Source organism: Somniosus microcephalus, chromosome 1 (genome assembly GCF_052327205.1).
Source record: "Somniosus microcephalus isolate GS21.2 chromosome 1, FLI_Smic_1.0, whole genome shotgun sequence".
Taxonomy (NCBI): Eukaryota; Metazoa; Chordata; class Chondrichthyes; order Squaliformes; family Somniosidae; genus Somniosus; species Somniosus microcephalus.
In genome coordinates this window covers 172,480,276-172,501,061 of record NC_140987.1, presented here as the reverse complement: position 1 = coordinate 172,501,061, position 20,786 = coordinate 172,480,276, and the positions used below count along the sequence as shown (strand labels likewise).

At 48.6% G+C, this 20,786-nt stretch overlaps 1 protein-coding gene across 1 annotated transcript in view; it reads right to left on the bottom strand.

The window, feature by feature from the left end:
* Positions 1-13,522: 13,522 nt before the first annotated feature.
* Positions 13,523-20,786, bottom strand: part of fer (fer (fps/fes related) tyrosine kinase) — a 334,586-nt gene continuing 327,322 nt past the window's right edge. Inside the window, exon 15 of the mRNA XM_085987508.1 lies at positions 13,523-18,255. Coding sequence (XP_085843634.1) covers positions 18,113-18,255 — 143 coding nt within the window. The 3' untranslated portion in view covers positions 13,523-18,112. The remainder of the gene's footprint in view (positions 18,256-20,786) is intronic.

Here is a 20,786-nt window from a genome sequence, read left to right as displayed (position 1 = left end):
CCCATCTGGATCACGATCTCACTCTCATCACCCCTCCTTTTAAACCTTGATCACGTTCTTCCCCCATCCCCACAGTTCTCTCCGTGCTCTAACCCCACCCTCCTCCCGAGTTCCTGACCTCCCCACCGACTGAGTTACTGACCTTCCCCCCGAGCTCCTGACCTTCTCTGCCGCATCCGAGCTCCCCTCCTCTCCCCCAGCCCCTCTCCTCTCATCCCTCTGATCGCCTCTCCTCTTCCCCACCCGAGCTCCCCTCCTCTCATCGAGCTCCTCTCCCCGAGCCCCTCTCCCCCCCACGAGCCCCTCTCCCCCCCACGAGCCCCTCTCCCCCCCCGAGCTCCTCTCACCCCCCCGAGCTCCTCTCACCCCCCTGAGCTCCACTCCCCCCCCGGGCTCCTCTCCCCCCCTCGAGCTCCTCTCCCCTCCCCCGAGCTCCTCTCCCCTCCCCCGAGCTCCTCTCCTCTCCCCCCCGAGCTCCTCTCCCCCACAAGCTCCTCTCCCCCCCCGAGCTCCTCTCCCCCCCCGAGCTCCTCTCCCCTCCCCCGAGCTCCTCTCCCCTCCCCCGAGCTCCTCTCCCCCCCCCGAGCTCCTCTCCCCTCCCCCCCGAGCTCCTCTCCCCTCCCCCCCGAGCTCCTCTCCTCTCCCCCCCGAGCTCCTCTCCCCTCCCCCCCCGAGCTCCTCTCCTCTCCCCCCCGAGCTCCTCTCCCCTCCCCCGAGCTCCTCTCCCCTCCCCCCCGAGCTCCTCTCCCCTCCCCCGAGCTCCTCTCCCCTCCCCCCCGAGCTCCTCTCCCCTCCCCCCCGAGCTCCTCTCCCCTCCCGCCCGAGCTCCTCTCCTCTCCCCCCCGAGCTCCTCTCCCCTCCCGCCCGAGCTCCTCTCCCCTCCCCCCCGAGCTCCTCTCCCCTCCCCCCCGAGCTCCTCTCCTCTCCCCCCCGAGCTCCTCTCCCCTCCCCCACCGAGCTCCTCTCCTCTCCCCCCCGAGCTCCTCTCCTCTCCCCCCCGAGCTCCTCTCCCCTCCCCACCGAGCTCCTCTCCCCTCCCCCCCGAGCTCCTCTCCTCTCCCCCCCGAGCTCCTCTCCCCTCCCCCACCGAGCTCCTCTCCTCTCCCCACCGAGCTCCTCTCCTCTCCCCCCCGAGCTCCTCTCCTCTCCCCTCCCGCCCGAGCTCCTCTCCTCTCCCCCCCGAGCTCCTCTCCCCTCCCCCCCGAGCTCCTCTCCCCTCCCCCCCGAGCTCCTCTCCCCTCCCCCGAGCTCCTCTCCCCTCCCCCGAGCTCCTCTCCCCTCCCCGCCGAGCTCCTCTCCCCTCCCCCCCGAGCTCCTCTCCTCTCCCGCCCGAGCTCCTCTCCCCTCCCGCCCGAGCTCCTCTCCTCTCCCCCCCGAGCTCCTCTCCTCTCCCCCGCGAGCTCCTCTCCCCTCCCCCCCGAGCTCCTCTCCCCTCCCCCCCGAGCTCCTCTACCCTCCCGCCCGAGCTCCTCTCCTCTCCCCCCCGAGCTCCTCTCCCCTCCCCACCGAGCTCCTCTCCCCTCCCCCCCGAGCTCCTCTCCCCTCCCCCCCGAGCTCCTCTCCTCTCCCCCCCGAGCTCCTCTCCGCTCCCCCCCGAGCTCCTCTCCCCTCCCCCCCGAGCTCCTCTCCCCTCCCCCCCGAGCTCCTCTCCCCTCCCCCCCGAGCTCCTCTCCCCTCCCCCCGAGCTCCTCTCCCCTCCCCCCCGAGCTCCTCTCCTCTCCCCCCCGAGCTCCTCTCCCCTCCCCCCCGAGCTCCTCTCCTCTCCCCCCCGAGCTCCTCTCCCCTCCCCCCCGAGCTCCTCTCCCCTCCCCCCCGAGCTCCTCTCCCCTCTCCCCTCCCCCCCGAGCTCCTCTCCCCTCCCCCCCGAGCTCCTCCCCCCTCCCCCCCGAGCTCCTCTCCCCTCCCCCCCGAGCTCCTCTCCTCTCCCCCCCGAGCTCCTCTCCCCTCCCCCCCGAGCTCCTCTCCCCTCCCCCCCGAGCTCCTCTCCTCCCCGAGCTCCTCTCCCCTCCCCCCCGAGCTCCTCTCCTCTCCCCCCCGAGCTCCTCTCCCCTCCCCCCCGAGCTCCTCTCCCCTCCCCCCCGAGCTCCTCTCCCCTCCCGCCCGAGCTCCTCTCCCCTCCCCCGAGCTCCGCTGCCCTCCCCCCCCGAGCTCCTCTCCCCTCCCCCCCGAGCTCCTCTCCTCTCCCCCCGAGCTCCTCTCCCCTCCCCCCCGAGCTCCTCTCCTCTCCCCCCCGAGCTCCTCTCCCCTCCCCCCCGAGCTCCTCTCCCCTCCCCCCCCGAGCTCCTCTCCTCTCCCCCCCGAGCTCCTCTCCCCTCCCCCCCGAGCTCCTCTCCCCTCCCCCGAGCTCCTCTCCTCTCCCCCCCGAGCTCCTCTCCTCTCCCCCCCGAGCTCCTCTCCCCTCCCCCCCGAGCTCCTCTCCTCTCCTCTCCCCCCCGAGCTCCTCTCCCCTCCCCCCCGAGCTCCTCTCCTCTCCCCTCCCCCCCGAGCTCCTCTCCTCTCCCCTCCCCCCCGAGTTCCTCTCCTCTCCCCCCCAAGCTCCTCTCCTCTCCCCTCCCCCCCGAGCTCCTCTCCCCTCCCCCCCGAGCTCCTCTCCCCTCCTCTCCCCCCCGAGCTCCTCTCCCCTCCCCCCCGAGCTCCTCTCCTCTCCCCTCCCCCCCGAGCTCCTCTCCTCTCCCCTCCCCCCCGAGCTCCTCTCCCCTCCCCCCCGAGCTCCTCTCCTCTCCCCTCCCCCCCGAGCTCCTCTCCTCTCCTCTCCCCCCCGAGCTCCTCTCCTCTCCCCCAGAGCTCCTCTCCCCATCCCCGAGCTCCTCTCCCCTCCCCCGAGCTCCTCTCCTCCCCCCCGAGCCCCTCTCCCCCCCAGCCTCTCTCCCCCCCCGAGCCCCTCTCCCCCCCCGAGCTCCTCCCCCCCCCAGCCCTTCTCCTCTCACCCCCCAGCCCCTCTCCCCCCCGGGCCCCTCTCCCCCCCCGAGCCCCTCTCCCCCCCCGAGCCCCTCTCCCCCCCGAGCCCCTCTCCCCCCCCGAGCTCTTCTCCTCCCCCCCGAGCCCCTCTCCCCCCCGAGCCCCTCTCCCCCCCCGAGCTCTTCTCCTCCCCCCCGAGCCCCTCTCCCCCCCCCGAGCCCCTCTCCCCCCCCGAGCTCTTCTCCTCCCCCCCGAGCTCTTCTCCTCCCCCCCGAGCCCCTCTCCCCCCCGAGCCCCTCTTCCCCCCCGAGCCCCTCTCCCCCCCGAGCCCCTCTCCCCCCCGAGCCCCTCTCCCCCCCCGAGCTCTTCTCCTCCCCCCCGAGCCCCTCTCCCCCCCCGAGCCCCTCTCCCCCCCCGAGCTCTTCTCCTCCCCCCCGAGCCCCTCTCCCCCCCCGAGCCCCTCTCCCCCCCCGAGCTCTTCTCCTCCCCCCCGAGCCCCTCTCCCCCCCGAGCCCCTCTCCCCCCCCGAGCCCCTCTCCCCCCCCGAGCTCTTCTCCTCCCCCCCGAGCCCCTCTCCCCACCGAGCCCCTCTCCCCCCTGAGCCCCTCTCCCCCCCCGAGCTCTTCTCCTCCCCCCCGAGCCCCTCTCCCCCCCGAGCCCCTCTCCCCCCCGAGCTCTTCTCCTCCCCCCCGAGCCCCTCTCCCCCCAGCCCTTCTCCTCTCCCCCCCCGAGCCCCTCTCCCCCCCGAGCTCTTCTCCTCCCCCCCGAGCCCCTCTCCCCCCAGCCCTTCTCCTCTCACCCCCCAGCCCCTCTCCCCCCGAGCTCTTCTCCTCCCCCCCGAGCTCTTCTCCTCCCCCCCCGAGCCCCGAGCCCCCCCGAGCCCCTCTCCCCCCCCGAGCCCCTCTCCCCCCCGAGCTCTTCTCCTCCCCCCCTCTCCCCTCTCCCCCCAGCCCCTCTCCCCCCCAGCCCCTCTCCCCCCCCGAGCTCCTCCCCCCCAGCCCTTCTCCTCTCACCCCCCAGCCCCTCTCCCCCCGAGGTCTTCTCCTCCCCCCCCAGCGCCTCTCCCCCCCAGAGCTCCTCTCCCCTCCCCCCCGAGCTCCTCTCCCCTCCCCCCCGAGCTCCTCTCCTCGAGCTCCTATTTTCTTTCCCCTCCGATCCCCTCTCCTCTCCCCCTCCTAGCTCCTATCATCTCCCCCCACCGAGCTCCTCTCCTCTCCCCCACCCCACGATCATCTCTCCCTTCCCCACTCCGAGCTCCTCTCCCCTCCTTGCTCCACTCTGTCACCTCCAAACCCCTCTACTCCCACCCCGATCCCCTGACCTCCACTGGGAGGAACATTGGAACAGGAATAGGCCATTGAGCCCCTCGAGCCTGCTCCACCATTCAATGAGATCATGGCTGATCTGTGATCTAACTCCATATACCTGTCTTTGGCCTATATCCCTTAATACCTTTGGTTAACAAAATGCTATCAATCTCCAATTTAAAATGAACAATTGATCTAGCATCAATTGCTGCTTGTGGAAGACAGTTCCAAACTTCTACCACCCTTTGTGTGTAGAAGTGTTTCCAAATTTCACTCCTGAAAGGTCTGGCTCTAATTTTTAAACTATGCCTCCTAGTCCTAGAATCCCCAACCAGCAGAAATGGTTTCTCTCTATCTACCCTATCTGTTCCCCTTAATATCTTGAAAACTTAAATCAGATCACATCTTAACCTTCTAAATTCCACGGAATACAACCCTAATTTGTGTAATCTCTCCTCGTTACTTAACCCTTGAAGTCCGGGTATCATTCTGGTAAACCTATGGTGCACTCCCTCCAAGGCCAATATATCCTTCCTAAGGTGTGGTGCCCAGAACTGCTCACAGTACTCCAGGTGTGGTCTAACCAGGGTTTTGTATAGCTGCAGCATAATTTCTACCCCCTTGTATTCTAGTCCTCTAGTTATAAACACCAGCATCCCATTAACCTTTTTGATTATTTTCTGTACCTGTTCATGATATTTTAATGATTTATGTACCTGGACCCCCAAGTCTCTTTGGACCTCCACTGTTTTTAGCCTTTCACCATTTAGAAATTACCCTGTTCTATCCTTTTTAGGTCCAAAATGGATGACCTCACATTTGCCTACACTGAAATCTATTTGCCACAGTTTTGCCCATTCACTTAATCTATCGATATCCCTTTGTAATTTTATGCTTCCATCTACACTGCCGACAATTCCACCTATCTTTGTGTCATCGGCAAATTTGGATGTATGACTTTCTATGCCATCATCTAAGTCATTAATAAATATGGTTGAGGCCCCAACACAGATCCCTGCGGGACACCACTAGTCACCTCCTGCCAATTTGAGTATCTGCCCATTATCCCTACTGCCTGTTTCCTGCCGCTCAGCCAATTTCCTAACCAGGTCAATAATTTGTCCTCAATTCCGTGGGCTTCTACCTTAGTTAACAGTCTCTTATGTGGGACTTTATCAAATGCCTTCTGGAAGTCCATATAAATAACATCCATAGACTTTCCCCTGTCCACTACTTTAGTCACCTCCTCAAAAAATTCAATCAGGTTTGTCAGGCATGACCTACCTTTCACAAATCCATGCTGGCTCTCTCTGATCAACTGAAAATTTGCCAGGTGTTCGTTCACCCTATTCTTAATTATAGACTTCAGCAATTTCCCGACAACAGATGTTAGGCTAACTGGTCTATAATTCCCTGGTTTCCCTCTCTCACCATTCTTAAATAGTGGAGTGACATGCACAATTTTCCAATCTAAAGGAACGGTTCCTGAATCGAGAGAACTTTGGAAGATTATAGTTAGGGCATCTGCAATGTGCTCACCTACTTCCTTTAAAACCCTGGGATGGAAACCATCTGGTCCTGGGGATTTGTCACTCTTTAGTGCCATTATTTTCTTCATTACTGTTATTGTACATGCATTAATTTTATTGAGTCCCCATCCCTGATTTAGCTTCCTTGGGATTTCTGGCATGCTATCCTCTTCCTCGACTGTAAATACTGACGCAAAGTAATTATTCAACATGTCCGCCATTTCCTTATCATTAACAATATCACTGCTTTCAGTTTTTAAGGGGCCAACATTGCTCCTCAGCACCCTCTTTTTCCTAATATAATTGTAAAAAATGTTGATATCCCTTGCAAGTTTCCTTTCATACTCCCTTTTTGTAGCTCTATCTGTTTTGTGACCCTTTGCTGTTCTTTGTATCTTTCCCATTCACCTGGATCTGTGCTAGTTTTTGCATTTTTGTATACTTTTTCTTTTAGTTTTATGCTGTCCCTCACCCTTTTAGTCATCCATAGCTTTTTTTTTGGCAAGTAGAGCTCTTGCCCCTCAGGGGTATAAACTGGTTCTGTATCACCTTAAATTCTTTTCTAAACATCTCCCACTGATCTTCTGTTGTTTTACCCATTAACAGATTTGCCCAGTTTACTGTGGACAGTCTCTGTCTCATCCCTTTGAACGGCCTTACTCAAATCTAAAATCTTAGTAGCTGTTTTGCGTTTCTCCCTTTCAAATGCTACGTTGAACTCAATCATGTTATGATCACTATTGGATAAATGATCACACACCGTTAGGTTGTTAACTAAATCTGGTTCATTGCTCATTACTAAATCTAATAAGGCATTTCCCCTTGTTGCCTCTAGGGCATATTGTTGTAGAAAATTATCCCGACACACTCAAGAAATTCACTACCTTTCTGATAGGTGCTAGTCTGCTTATCCCAATCTATATGAAAGTTAAAATCCCCCATTAAAACCACTCTGCCTTTGCTACACGCTTGTCTAATCTCTGCATTTATACAATCTAGCATTTTACAGCTGCTACCCAGGGAGCCAATACACAACTCCCACTACAGTCTTAAATCCTTCCTTAATCACTAAGGCTACTCCTCCCACTCTGCCATTTTCCCTATCTTTCCTGTCGACCTTATAACCTGGTACAGTTAGTTCCCAGTTCTGACTGTCTTGCAGCCATGTCTCAGTAATGGCTACCATGTCGTACCCTCCAATTTGAATTTGCGCCTGCAGTTCATTCAATTTATTCCTTAAACTCCGTGCGTTTGTGTAAAGAACGCTTATTGGGGCCATGCACCCTAGCCTGTCCACATGCACGGTTCGGGTGGGGACTGGACGGTGATTAGGCTCCACCCCCATACAGTGCGTATGCGCAGAAGACCTTGCAAATAATCACTCCATAAAAAAACACCAATCCGCATGAGCTGCTAACAGCCCTAATAAATGTGATAAAGACAGCTGTGATCACTGAAACAGCTATACAGCATGGAGGAACAAAAATTATGACTAGTGTCTGTTCCAGGAATGCACGATCTGTGTTTGTAGCTGAAATGCTGGCTCATTAGCAACAAATATCTGTGATAGCAACTTAACCAACAATTAAAGCCCACTGCCACCATGCATGGGAGGAACAATACTACATCTGAAACCAAGAGAAGCATCAAGGAAATGTAAAAGAAATTCAATGATATCAAGTAAATGCACCAAGGTAAATGGAGACAGTGCTCTCCACTGTACAGCATGTTAATCCATTAGGATTAGAAGAGTACTCTTGCTGCAGCCATAGGTGATAAATATGATACCACTTAAGGGAAAAAATGAGTAAAGCTGTCATCTCAAAGAGATACCATATTGAAATAATAGCTTGAAATAATAGAGTGCCTGGTGTATGTGAGAACACAATATAATTTAAAATAGGCAAAGGCCAGCTACTCTGTTCATTCCTGTGTGACTAGTGCCCAATTGTAGGCAGAAAAGCAGAACCATGTGAGCAGTTACAGTATAGTTAGGGTAAGCAACAGACATGTTACTAAGGCCACGATTTTCCTTACTTCGGTGGGTCCGTGGCAGGTGACGTCGGTGGCCTGGCCTCGCTCCTGTCTCCATCCCGGCCTCCGACATGACTTTCCCAATTGGGCTGGTTAAGCCCGCCCAGCGAGTTTCCTGGACAATTGAAAGAAACTGGTCTGGTGGTGCTAACCTGGCGCATCATGTGGCAGCCAGGGTGTGCAGCATCAAGTGAAGTATGTGTGGCCATGGTGAGGCCATCCCTGGCGTCCCGGGCAGTAATGTGGTTGGGTGCTGATGCCCTGTGCAGCATCAGGTGATTGCGGAAAAGGTTGGTGCTGCTGGTGTGCCTGGTGATGCTGGTGTTGGGGCTGATCACGGTCAGATTCTGAGGACCAAGGTGAGAAAGTATAAAGCGTACCCATATTGATGGAATAGATGGCAGGTGAAGTACAGATGACAGAAGCAATGTCAATGGCCTAAAAAACAAGAATATAAAAACTGTCACGTGGTCTGTCCAGTTTTTTAATTCTTGTTTTTTGTAGCGGTTTTTAGGCCATTGCAGAGGGCAACCACTGTGGGTCTGGAGTCACATATAATCCAGACCAGGTAAGGACGGCAGATTTCCTTCCCTAAAGGACATTAGTGAACCAGATGGGTTATTACAACAATCCGATAGTTTCATGGTCACTATTACTGATAGTAGCTTTTTATTCCAGATTTATTTTATTTAATTAACTGAATTTAAATTCCTCAGCTGCTGCGGTGGGGTTTGAACTCACGTCTCCAGATCATTAGTCCAGGCCTTTGGATTACTAGATCTCGGCACTGGCTACTGAGATGACATCGGCACCCCATCCATCACCATCCCTGGGTATGTCCTGTCCCATCGGCAGGACAGACCCACCAGAGGTGGCGGCACAGTAGTATACAGTCGAGAAGGAGTGGCCCTGGGAGTCCTCAACATTGAAGTCTCATGGCTTCAGGTCAAGCATGGGCAAGGAATAAAGTGCTGATTACCACCTACCGCCCTCCCTCAGCGGATGAATCAGTACTCCTCCATGTTAAACACCACTTGGAAGAAGCACGGAGAGTAGCAAGGGTACAGAATGTACTCTGGGTGGGGGACTTCAATGTTCATCACCAAGAGTGGTTCGGTAGCACCACTACTGACCAAGCCGGCCAAATCCTGCAGGACACAGCTGCCAGTCTGGGGCCTATGAAAGGTTTTGAGAGAACCAATGAAGGAAAAACCTACTTGACCTCATCCTCATCAATCTACCCTCCATTGTGTTGTGTGGCATTACCACTGTGCTAAATGGGATTCAGAACAGATCTAGCAGCTCAAAACCGGGCATCCATGAAGCGCTGTGGGTTACAGCAGCAGCAGAATTGTATTCCACCACAATTTGTAACCTCATAGCCTGGCATATCCCTCACTCTACCATTACCATCAAGCCAGGGGACCAACAATGGTTCAATAAGGAGTGTAGAAGAGCATGCCAGGACCAGCACCAGGCTTACCTAAAAATGCAGTGCCAACCTGGGGAAGCTGCAACACAGGACTACATGCATGGTAAAAAGCAGAAGCAGCATGCTATAGAGAGAGCTAAGCGATCCCACAATCAACGGATCAGATCAAAGTTCTGCAGTCCTGCCACATCCAGTCGTGAATGGTGGTGGACCATTAAACAATTAACGGGAGGAGGAGGCTCCATGAATATCCCCATCCTCAGTGATGGTGGAGCCCAGCACGTGAGTGTAAAGGACAAGGCTGAAGCGTTTGCAACCATCTTCAGCCAGAAGTGCCGAGTGGATGATCCATATCGGCCTCCTCCTGATGACCCCAAAATCACAGAAGCCAGTCTTCAGCCAATTCAATTCACTCCACATGATATAAAGAAACGGATGAGTGCACTGGATACAGCAAAGACTGTGGGCCCCGACAACATCCCGGCTGTCGTGCTGAAGACTTGTGCTCCAGAACTAGCCACGTCTCTAGCCAAGCTGTTCCAGTACAGCTACAACATTGGCATCTATCCGACAATGTGGAAAACTGCCCAGGTATGTCCTGTCCACAAAAAGGACAAATCCAACCCAGCCAATTACCGCCCTAACAGTCTACTCTCAATCATCAGCAAAGTGTCATCAACAGTGCTATCAAGCAGCACTTATTCACTAATAACCTCTCACTGATGCCCAGTTTGGGTTCTGCCAGGACCACTCAGCTCCAGACTTCATTACAGCCTTGGTCCAAACATGGACAAAAGAGCAGAATTGCAGAGGTGAGGTGAGAGTGACTGCCCTTGACATCAAGGCAGCATTTGACCGAATTTGACCGAGTGTGGCATCAAGGAGCCCTAGTAAAACTAAAGTCAATGGGAATCGGGGGGGAAAACTCTCCACTGACTGGAGTCATACCTAGCAGAAAGGGTGGTGGTTGGAGGTCAATCACCACAGCCCCAGGACATCACTGCAGGAGTTCCTCAGGGCAGTGTCCCACGCCCAACCATCTTCAGCTGCTTCATCAAGGACCTTGACTCTATCATAAGGTCAGAAGTGGGGATGTTAGCTGATGACTGCACAGTGTTCAATGCCATTCGCAACTCCTCAGATAATGAAGCAGTTAATGCCCGCATGCAGCAAGACCTGGACGACATTCAGGCTTGGGCTGATAAGTGGCAAGTAACATTCGTGCCACGCAAGTGCCAGGCAATGACCATCTCCAATAAGCGAGCATCTAACCACCGCCCCTTGACATTCAACGGCATTACCATCGCCGGATCTCCCATCAATATCCTGGGGGGGGTCACCATTGACCAGAAACTTAACTGGACCAGCCACATAAATACTGTGGCTACAAGAGGTCAGAGGCTGGTTATTCTGCGGAGAGTGTCTCACCTCCTGACTCCCCAAAGCCTTTCCACCATCTACAAGGCACAAGTCAGGAGTGTGATGGAATACTCTCCACTTGCCTGGATGAGTGCAGCTCCAACAACATTCAAGAAGCTCGATACCATCCAAGACAAAGCAGCCCACTTGATTGGCACCCCATCTACCACCTTAAACATTCACTCCCTCCACCACTGGCGTACCGTGGCTGCAGTGTGTACCATCTACAAGAGCAGCAACTTGCCAAGGTTTCTTTGGCAGCACCTCCCAAACCCATGATCTCTACCACCTAGAAGGGCAAGGGCAGCAGGCGTGATGCGCTATCAATTACTCATAAAAGACGGAGAGTTAGGAGAGTAACTAAAGGCTTTTATTAGCAAAGAACAGAGCATGCCTCTCGTGGTTGACTGGGTTCCAAGAAGGCAGGGGGCTGCAGAGCAATCACCTTTATACTTGGGCCTGTGGGTGGAGCCAGGGGCGGAGCCATCAGAGACATGCTGAGGCATGCATAGGTACAACAGTGTGCAACAACAACAACGGTGAACAACAATAACAGTGGTTTACCACATTCACCCCTTGTTTAAAATTGAGTCCGGCGGGGTGAAGTGTACTAAAGGTTCGTGTAAGTAAGTCTATCAGGTGGCCTTGTATGCCGTCCTGATCGTCGTGGTGGCGGCGGTGATGGTGCAGCATCCAACGTTGAATCTGGCGTCTCATTGAGTGGTTGGGTGGTCAATGACGGGTCCTGGGGCTGCGGCATGCCGCCTAGCGGGGTTGGGTTGTGGGTAGTGGTGGATGGCAATGGTAGTGTTTCAGGGGCGCCCGAAGGTGCGAGATCTCATGTGGGGGCGGTGTCCTCCCGCCCGTCCGGGTACGCTACGTAAGCGTACTGGGGGTAGGCGTGGGTAGTGGTGGGTGGCGAGGGAGGTGTTTCGGGAGCACCCGAAGGTGCGAGGTCTCGTATGGAGACTGTGTCCTCCCGCCCGTCCGGGTACATCACGTAAGCATACTGAGGGTTGGCATGGAGGAGGCTCACCCTCTCGACCAGGGGGTCCGTCTTATGGGACCTCACGTGCTTCCGCAGTAGGACGGGTCCTGGAGAAGTCAGCCATGTCGGTAACGAGATCCCCGATGTGGACTTCCTGGGGAAGGAGAACATTCTCTCGTGAGGGGTAGCATTGGTGGCTGTACAGAGCAGTGACCGAATGGAATGGAGCGCCGCAGGGAGGACTTCCTGCCAGCGAGAGGTCGGAAGGCCCTTAGATTTCAAGTTTAAAAGGAATGCCTTCCAGACCGTCGCATTCTCCCTTTCCACCTGGCCATTACCTCGGGGGTTGTAGCTGGTGGTCCTGCTTGTAGCAATACCTCTCGAGAGCAGGTACTGCCGAAGTTCGTCGCTCATAAAGGATGAGCCCCTGTCGCTATGAATATAGCTAGGGAAACCGAACAAGGCGAAGAGGTCATTCAGACATTTAATGACCGCGGTACTGGTCATGTCTGAGCAAGGGATGGCAAACGGGAAACGGGAGTACTCGTCAATTATGTTGAGGAAGTACACATTGCGGTCGGAGGAGGGGAGGGGCCCTTTAAAATCGACGCTCAGCCGTTCAAAGGGGCGCGTGGCTTTGATCAGGCTTGCTCTGTCTGGCCTGTAAAAATGCGGTTTGCACTCGGCACAGATTTGGCAGTTCCTGGTCATGGTCCTGACCTCCTCGATGGAGTAGGGCAGGTTACGGGATTTGATGAAGTGAAAAAACCTGGTGACCCCCGGGTGGCAGAGGTCATTGTGGAGGGTCTTCAGTCTATCGACCTGCGCGTTGGCGCATGTACCACGTGATAGGGCATCTGGGGGCTCATTGAGTTTCCCGGGCCGGTACAAGATATCGTAATTGTAGGTGGAGAGTTCGATTCTCCACCTCAAGATCTTGTCATTCTTGATTTTGCTAATAAAATTGATGCGCTATCAATTACTCATAAAAGACGGAGAGTTCGGAGAGTAACTAAAGGCTTTTATTAGCAAAGAACAGAGCATGCCTCTCGTGGTTGACTGGGTTCCAAGAAGGCAGGGGGCTGCAGAGCAATCACCTTTATACTTGGGCCTGTGGGTGGAGCCAGGGGCGGAGCCAGCAGAGACATGCATAGGTACAACAGTGTGCAACAACAACAACAACGGTGAACAACAATAACAGTGGTTTACCACAAGGCGCATGGGAACACCACCACCTCCAAGTTCCCCTCCAAGTCACACACCATTCTGACTTGGAAGTATATCGCCATTGCTTCATCATCGCTGGGTCAAAATCCTGGAACTCCCTGCCTAACAGCACTGTGGGAGTACCTTCACCACAAGGACTGCAGTGGTTCAAGGCGGCGGCTCACCACCACCTTTTGAAGGGTAACTAGGGATGGACAATAAATGCTGGCCTTGTCAGCGATGCCCAGATCCCATGAACAAATATGTAGTGAGCATTGAGCATGTATATCGTCATGTACATAAGGTATGTTTTCCCATTGGTCAGGACTATCTCAGCATTATGTTTGAGATTATTTATATCAGAAGTAATCAGTGATGCAATTACCCCAACACAGCACACTATAAATCACTGTGCACTCCTCTATATATACAGATATAGTTAAGTGTTTTCAAGAGTCATTACCATGGTGACAATTCCATTTTAAAAACAAATTATTTACTTCACTTCACAGCAAAGAAATATCACTTCTAATCTAACCTGTACTATGGCATTAGGTCAGGAATACATTAAACTAGGCAAAACAAACAGGTTAATAAACAGAATTAATGTGTGAAGTAATTAGTTATGTATAAGAGTTTGGCCTGGTGTTGCACTTTGCAGCAGAAGGCAATTTTCCAATATTGCTGAAAAAAGAGACGACAATAATGCTGACAGTCCATTCTGTTTATTAAGAGATTACAGTATAAATATCAACAACAGACTTGTTAGTGGTATTTGGTCCAATATGACACAGAAGCAGTTCGGGAACAAGTCTGCAATTCACAAGAGCACGGAATACAGAGAATATGATAACTGATAAATCATTTCAAAATCCCTGTAAATTCACTGTAAAAAAAAGTACAAAATAAATAAATGTTACAACACAGGATTGTGTTAAAAAAATTACAAGAGACACAAGTATTTCTGTCTGTGATATTTTGAACATTACTCCCCCATTGGACACATCAGAATTCAGTCTGATTTTCATTGTATAGTTTTGGGGCAGAAATATTATACATCCTTAAAAGTAACACTTTAAATTTAAAGTGAACATTTACTTTTAAAAGTACATTTTAGCCTTTGACAGAAAGTTTAAGACATTTAAAAGAATCACATAGTTCCAGTGTTGAAAGTTTGCTTTATTTTCTTTTAAAACACAGAAGCTTAACATTAGAAAAAGAAAAGGTGCATTTTTATAAAAATTCAGAATTCTGATCTTTATTGTGGCACAAAATGAAACTCCAATGGGGCTTTTGAAAAGCACAATACAGCTTGCTCTTTCATTCATTATTACTGGCAGGAGTTATAAGTTAAATGGCAGCAAAATTACCATTTGGTTAGTATAAAGACAATATGTATGGCACACAGCAGGAAATTGGAGGCTTATTACCTGTGGCAGCGTGAAAGCTGAGAACAATGGGACATCAGGCAAGATTAACTCTTTATACTGAAACACTGATTAAAAAAGAAAAAAATAACCAAAACATTCTGAAATGTATATATAGTCACATCAACATCAGAGCAAAGGGCCAGGCGTATTCTTTGTATTTTGTTAGAGTGAATGCAACAATACAGAAGATAAACCATGTGGGTTTGTGCCAACCAGAATAAAGGTTCAGACTATTCAAACTCATGTCACATAGAACCTATACAGGCAGCATAGAGAGGAGTTTCCTCCCATTAATCTGGGCTGGTTTCAAACTTAGGCTGCATTGTTGAAAGGTCAGCAGTTAACTCCCTGTACCACAAGATTGAAAACATTATTAGGGTTTGAGCTGTGGCACATTATGGTACTCATATGGTACAATGATATATACAATCTCGCACATTTTTTTTCTCCAGTTTATATTTACCAATTCAATGTAAAATCTCATCTGTCTTCACAGATTAAACCAAATATCAGTCCCATCTACTACTGTAACAAGATTTGTAACCTGTACTGGGAGACCACTTGAGCTCTCTCCCAAAGGTAGTTGCCAGGCACGTCTACTGTAATGTGTAGCATCTGGCTTAGGATTCTAATGTTGTAGATATTCAGAAATGGCATTTTCATTGCCACAAAAAGCGATATGAAATTCAAAATACACAGTTGAATTCTATCATGCACGTATTACTTTCATCTGAATATGAATTTACATGTATATAAAAGCATTTAAATTAGAGACGGTGTGTTTTAATAATTTCCACCAATGGCTGGATAATTCTATTCATGTTGTCCAAATGTGACTATATGGCATTTTGTCCTGAATTGAAAATATATTTTATGACGTGGTTTGCACATTACTTCGGAATGCAAGCATGGTATAATAGCATGCTGCCCACAATAAAATCAAAGTCTGCTTACAGCATCTATGATCACTCTGGAATTGGTTTGGCAACAGAACCATTTTCCCAACCTAAGGGAATTTACTGACTTTACTGTGACTACACTCAGTTTACAAGGTTGATCACAAAAGGATAGCGTGATTTTCGAGTAAAATTGCAACTCCTCTGCAGCACCCAGATCACCTGTTTAAAAATACTGATATTTCTGTAAACATTTAATGTTCCCATTTACTGCACTGAAACATTTTCTGTGGAACTTGTCGAGCATTCATTTTCCATGTGTAAAGCTGAACTTGCCTTGAAACAGTGCAATGAAGGCAATTAAATATTTACTATGTCTGTAGAAGTATTGCGGCATAAACGTAAACTTCATTCTTTTTAAAATGAAAGCCCTTTCAATGGATTAGCTACAACACTTCAAATAAAATCAGTAGAAAGGCTGTTAAATAACAATGTTAAAAAAATTTCAGTAAATGCTGCACAAAGTACTTAAAATATACTAAGGACAGCTTATTTAGTTTCTATTAATACAGTAATTCCATTGAATCTGAATCCATAAAATTCCTATATATTGTACTGATGTTTACAAGATAGGTTTAGTTTTAAAAGTACTGCAAATCACATTATTTTCCGCAAATTTCAAACTTGTCAAAGATCAAAATTGAATAAACACATTAAACAAACTGAAAGGTACATCAGTTCATACTTTGTAAACATATTTGAAAAACAAAACCATGGAAATGTTAAACCTGTAGTTTTGGAAATATTGCAAACATAGCCAATAAAATTATGATTTACAGTACAGGATTTCAAAGTGTTTGATGTTTGTTACTACATATCAGTACAGACTTTAGTTCTACAGTCCAATAAATGAGATTTTCAAGAGCACTGCAGATCAGTGTGCTGTAATCATCTCCGAACACCATAATGTTCAACATCATTTTAGACAAAGATTCAGATGTGGAGCAAAACATGTAACAATCCATGACTAGTGAAGCATACAGGACCCACTTGTGAATCTAGACGATTCAGTAACTCTTGCTTCATGAGTACGAGACTGGTTTAGTGTCATGCCAGTGAATCTTTATCACAGTAATATTTTCTGAAATAAATGTTCTCTTGGACTGTGTGTTAGGAGTTTTGAAATTTTTTACAATTCTTAATATGGTCGGAGCAAGGTAGAGGAGGTAAATGTGGAAAACAGAAATTGGAACCAGCCTTAAAGCACTGCATCAGATATCCATGAAGGCATGATAAATGTATTAAGCTCTGAAACATCACAGCTTCATTACAACTCAGTTATTATGGCCTCTTGTAGTCGTCTGATGTTCACATCAATGCCAGAAGCTGATACCTGTGTGCTGGCTGCATAAATTCACATTGAAAGCTTTGCCACAGCAACAGAGTGAGGTGATGTGACCAATGTTCCCTCTAAGCTGCGCGGTAATGGGAAAGGTCCTGCGCAGACCGCTCACTGGCTTTTACATTGCATGCTTTAAAGGGATTAAAAGAAACAGGCCGTGCAGAACAAAGCGCAGCTTACAGGGAACGTTGGATATGACTCATTCTGTAGAGTGGTCTCCAGTTGACTTTGCACCCCTTCAAGCCATGCACAAGTCTGTGCCACATTAGCAACAAATGCTGGTTATGGGGGTTTATGTGTATGCTAAAGCAACAGAATCATAAGTCCCCTCTATAATAGGGTATATACAATTTAAATAATAATGAAATGGTGTATGTCATCACTGAATCAGAATGGCAACACTAGTGTTGACAAGAGGTGTGTTCCTTTCTAATCTGTGACAAGACAAAATATATCCAGCTATTTAGCTTCTGTATGATCTTTTGAGCATTGTAATTAGCCACCAAAATCAAAAACTACAGTTATAATTTGGAAGATTATTTCTGAGCAGTTATGAATTAAGAAACACTGCATGGTTCTGCATGCTTCTCTAATCCTATTTTAAATGATTCATCATTAGAAATTAATAGAAATCATTATTTCAGATTCTCTGAAAGCAGGAAAGGTTAGTTAATACTCAAAGGGTTAACTTATCAGCAATGATATATGGACAACAAAACAATATTGTTCCTGTTAAAGATTGGCCAAAAGCCCAGTACTGCTCACAAAATGTTCAAACATTTTTAACAGTCAGACTACAAGGTGCATTTGCAAGCTAATAAGATCAAAGATCTCAAAACTGAAGTAAACCAAAGAACAATATTAATTTTTTTTTTTTTTTTATAAAGATGACACTTGCACTGTACAGTACTTTGGAATCTCAGGCACATCATGGAAGGCTTATTCCAACGTTTGCAACAACTGCAACTCAAAGAATTCTGTGCACAGGCACATTTATAGTATAAAGATTACCATACAGGCCTCTTGCTGGTATTTCTCATGTTTTATATGCCCGATCTGGACAGTTCAGTGCTTTTCAAAATACGTGGGAAGAATCACCCTGTCCCAGGAACCTATTTTTCCTGGTAGTCTGTGGTAAATATTATTTAAGTTCTACAATACTAATTTAAAATAGGCCAGCTTCAGGATCAGCGTCACAGAAAATCTTTGTATTGCATTTCAATAGCACGAAGTACACGCACCATAACCAGCTGTGCTTTATCTATTTAAATTTTATGAAAATGATCACTGTAGAATTTTACTTATTCTTGATATTAGGCGTGAAAATATTTGGCAATTAGTGTCTTTTTAATGCTTTGAGAAGCCTTTTCTCCATGATGTACCATACAAATATTTATAGGCCAAAACCAAAACAGGAAACAAATGTTTATAAATTGCAACAAAAATATGCTGATGCAATACAACAAGCGTACATAACTTTAATTACAATATATTGGAGGAAAAATGATATCTTGTGACTCCTGATTTTTTCAATAACTGAATTTCCTACAGTCAGCATTTACTCTCTGTCACTACGTTATCTTCTTCTTGATACACAAGAGTTCTTTGTGTACATCGCTGAAATTTGGTCGGTTTTCTGGTTTGTATTCCCAGCATCTCAGCATTATGTTATAGATTTCCTCGGGACATTTCTGCGGTGCCGACATCCTGTAACCTGCAACAGTTTTAAAGCATCTTCTTAAAACAGCAATGATCTCCCGTTGTTGTGCTACTCTGATGTATGCAGGCGATTTAAGTGAAATATTGCTTGTCTTTTATAGGGCACAAGGCTACGGGGCCAAATGCTGGAATATGGGATTAGATTAGACAGGGCTTGATGGCCGGCGCGGACACGATGGGCCGAAGGGCCTCTATCCGTGCTGTATTACTCTATGACTCTATGACTAAGTCTACTCTCTGCAGAGTAACATTTCATGCTAGGATGGGCACCCACCCCTTTTTCAATTGGACAGTTGTTTCTGGGAGTGGCTGCCCACTAATTTTCACATCTGAAAATCAAACACATACACACGTGGCCTATTTAAGTTAGGTCAAACCTTCCATAGAATATGTTTATGAATGATATGAAATTGAAAGAGGGAAGGGTTAAGAATTCACATTGCTCATGTATGTTCAGTTACTTCATATTATTTTATATTATGTTCTGATTGGTTGAGGTGGTTGAAGCTGTTTGTGTGCATCTGAGAGAAAATAAAAACAAGAACAGCAGACTAAAAGTTAATTTAAAGGAGGGCAATCTTGGAAGTAATGTACCATCGTTTGACTGCAAAAGGGAGTTCTGGATAAAAGGTGCTGAATTTTGACAAGATAGATAAGCTGGAGCTCTTTAATAAATTAAGCGCTCTTGCAGAGATGTTTGGTGCAGAAGGAAAGATGTAAGCCAGAGTTTGTGGTCCTCATTATAAAAACCTTCAGCCTGACTGAACGGTCTGTTTACTCAATATTTGTAAGTAAAAGCTGGATCTCTCTCTGAAGGGTATTATAATTATTATAATTTACATTAATTTTGTTAAAACTTTTATTTTGTAGCTCTAGCAATGCAGGAATCATGGATGGGTTTATAAGGCGGATCATTTCATATCTGTAACTTATAGTAGATCAGGAGGGGAGTGAGCGGTGGCCCGCAGGACCGCAATTTCATTGTGGAGCCAGGAGGCTCCTGCTCCTCCTAGCTCCACATTCAGATAAGTGAAACATTTTTTAAACTTATTTTCTTGGTAGCAGTCTCCAGTAGCTCCTTTATAAACAGCTGATTTGGTTGTTTAAGGCCAGAGAAAACTAACTGTGGCATGCACGGCACATGATGTGGTCAGACGTGATCCAATTTAGCAAATGGGACCTGAAACAGACGTTACGTCATGCATTTGCATAGGCAATGGGCCTAATGCTTGTTTCAGACAGGTGCCCATGATGACTAACAGGCACTCTAACTAATATGATGACCAACAAGCAAGTGTGTGTGTTTTGGTTGCGTGCAATTGTCGACTGTTGGTAGGCTGTGGACCTATTTCACACCCGAAAAACGGGCAAAGCAAGGTCCAATTGCTCCCCTATAATTTCCAAGGGTCATCACCTTTTCTCTATTTTAGTTCTGTGCGTGTACACTGCGTCGACAGCATAACATCTGCATTTTATGGACACTTTATTTTGATTCCATGTCTGCCACTAAATCCTCCATGTTATAAATCCATTAAGATTAGCTGTCACAGCACACTACAAGTGCAAGTCATTTACAGCCACTCTAAGTATTTACTATAATTTTCAACACACTTCTTTCCCTCCAAACGTATTTAGCATTCACAGGAATGACAGTGAATGAATGAAGTTTTAACTAGATAAGGCAGATTCAATCTATAATGAAACACCACGCAAGGTGTTTAGACTACTAATTGCATGGAGAATGATGGAATTGAGGGAAATGATTATTTGGTTGTATTCTAATAGAAGAGTTTGAACAATATCACAAGAAGTTCATACTCACTGGTAGCAGGCCAGGGATTCGGCTGGATTACAGAAATCATTCCCTTCTACCAGTTCTTATTTTATAATAATGTTTGTTGCTTTATAATGTTAGTATTTGTTTCTTTCCTACTTCAACTACAATTCTGTGTCTGGAAGTGGTAGACATGTCACGATGCCATTTGCAGTTCTCATGTTGGTGGACAAAAGCAGTGTTTACCTCATTCTAATAGTGAAACTAGAAAAGTGTTGATAGAAGTGGGAATTAAAAAAAAATTAAATGTAGGTTTCGTTCCTTTTGGGTTTTTGTGGAAACTAATAATTGAGAGCAGTGCAGCAAACATTCACATAAGGAGAAACTAAAAGGATCTGTGCTATCATCACTAGAGCATTACAGAAAAATAATCTGTAGCTGATGGGAAATGTGGGTTTAGTATGCGTTATAGCACAATACTAAACTCCATCTCCTCCTGCAGTGATCATGATAGTCAAGCTTGTTTATAACAGAGAAACAGGCCAATCAGCCCAAGTTGCTGTTTATCCTCCACACGTGCAGTAGTCCTAATTCCATGCCCAACCTGCTCACTTATCCCTTTACAAAATTACATACAACACCCAGTCTTGGGATGGGATCTCTCATATCTCTTCATTTAGGCTCAATTCTGCAACACATATGTTTTAGGAACTGACATAAGATGGTCTTCAAAGCAGATTTCTTTCTATATT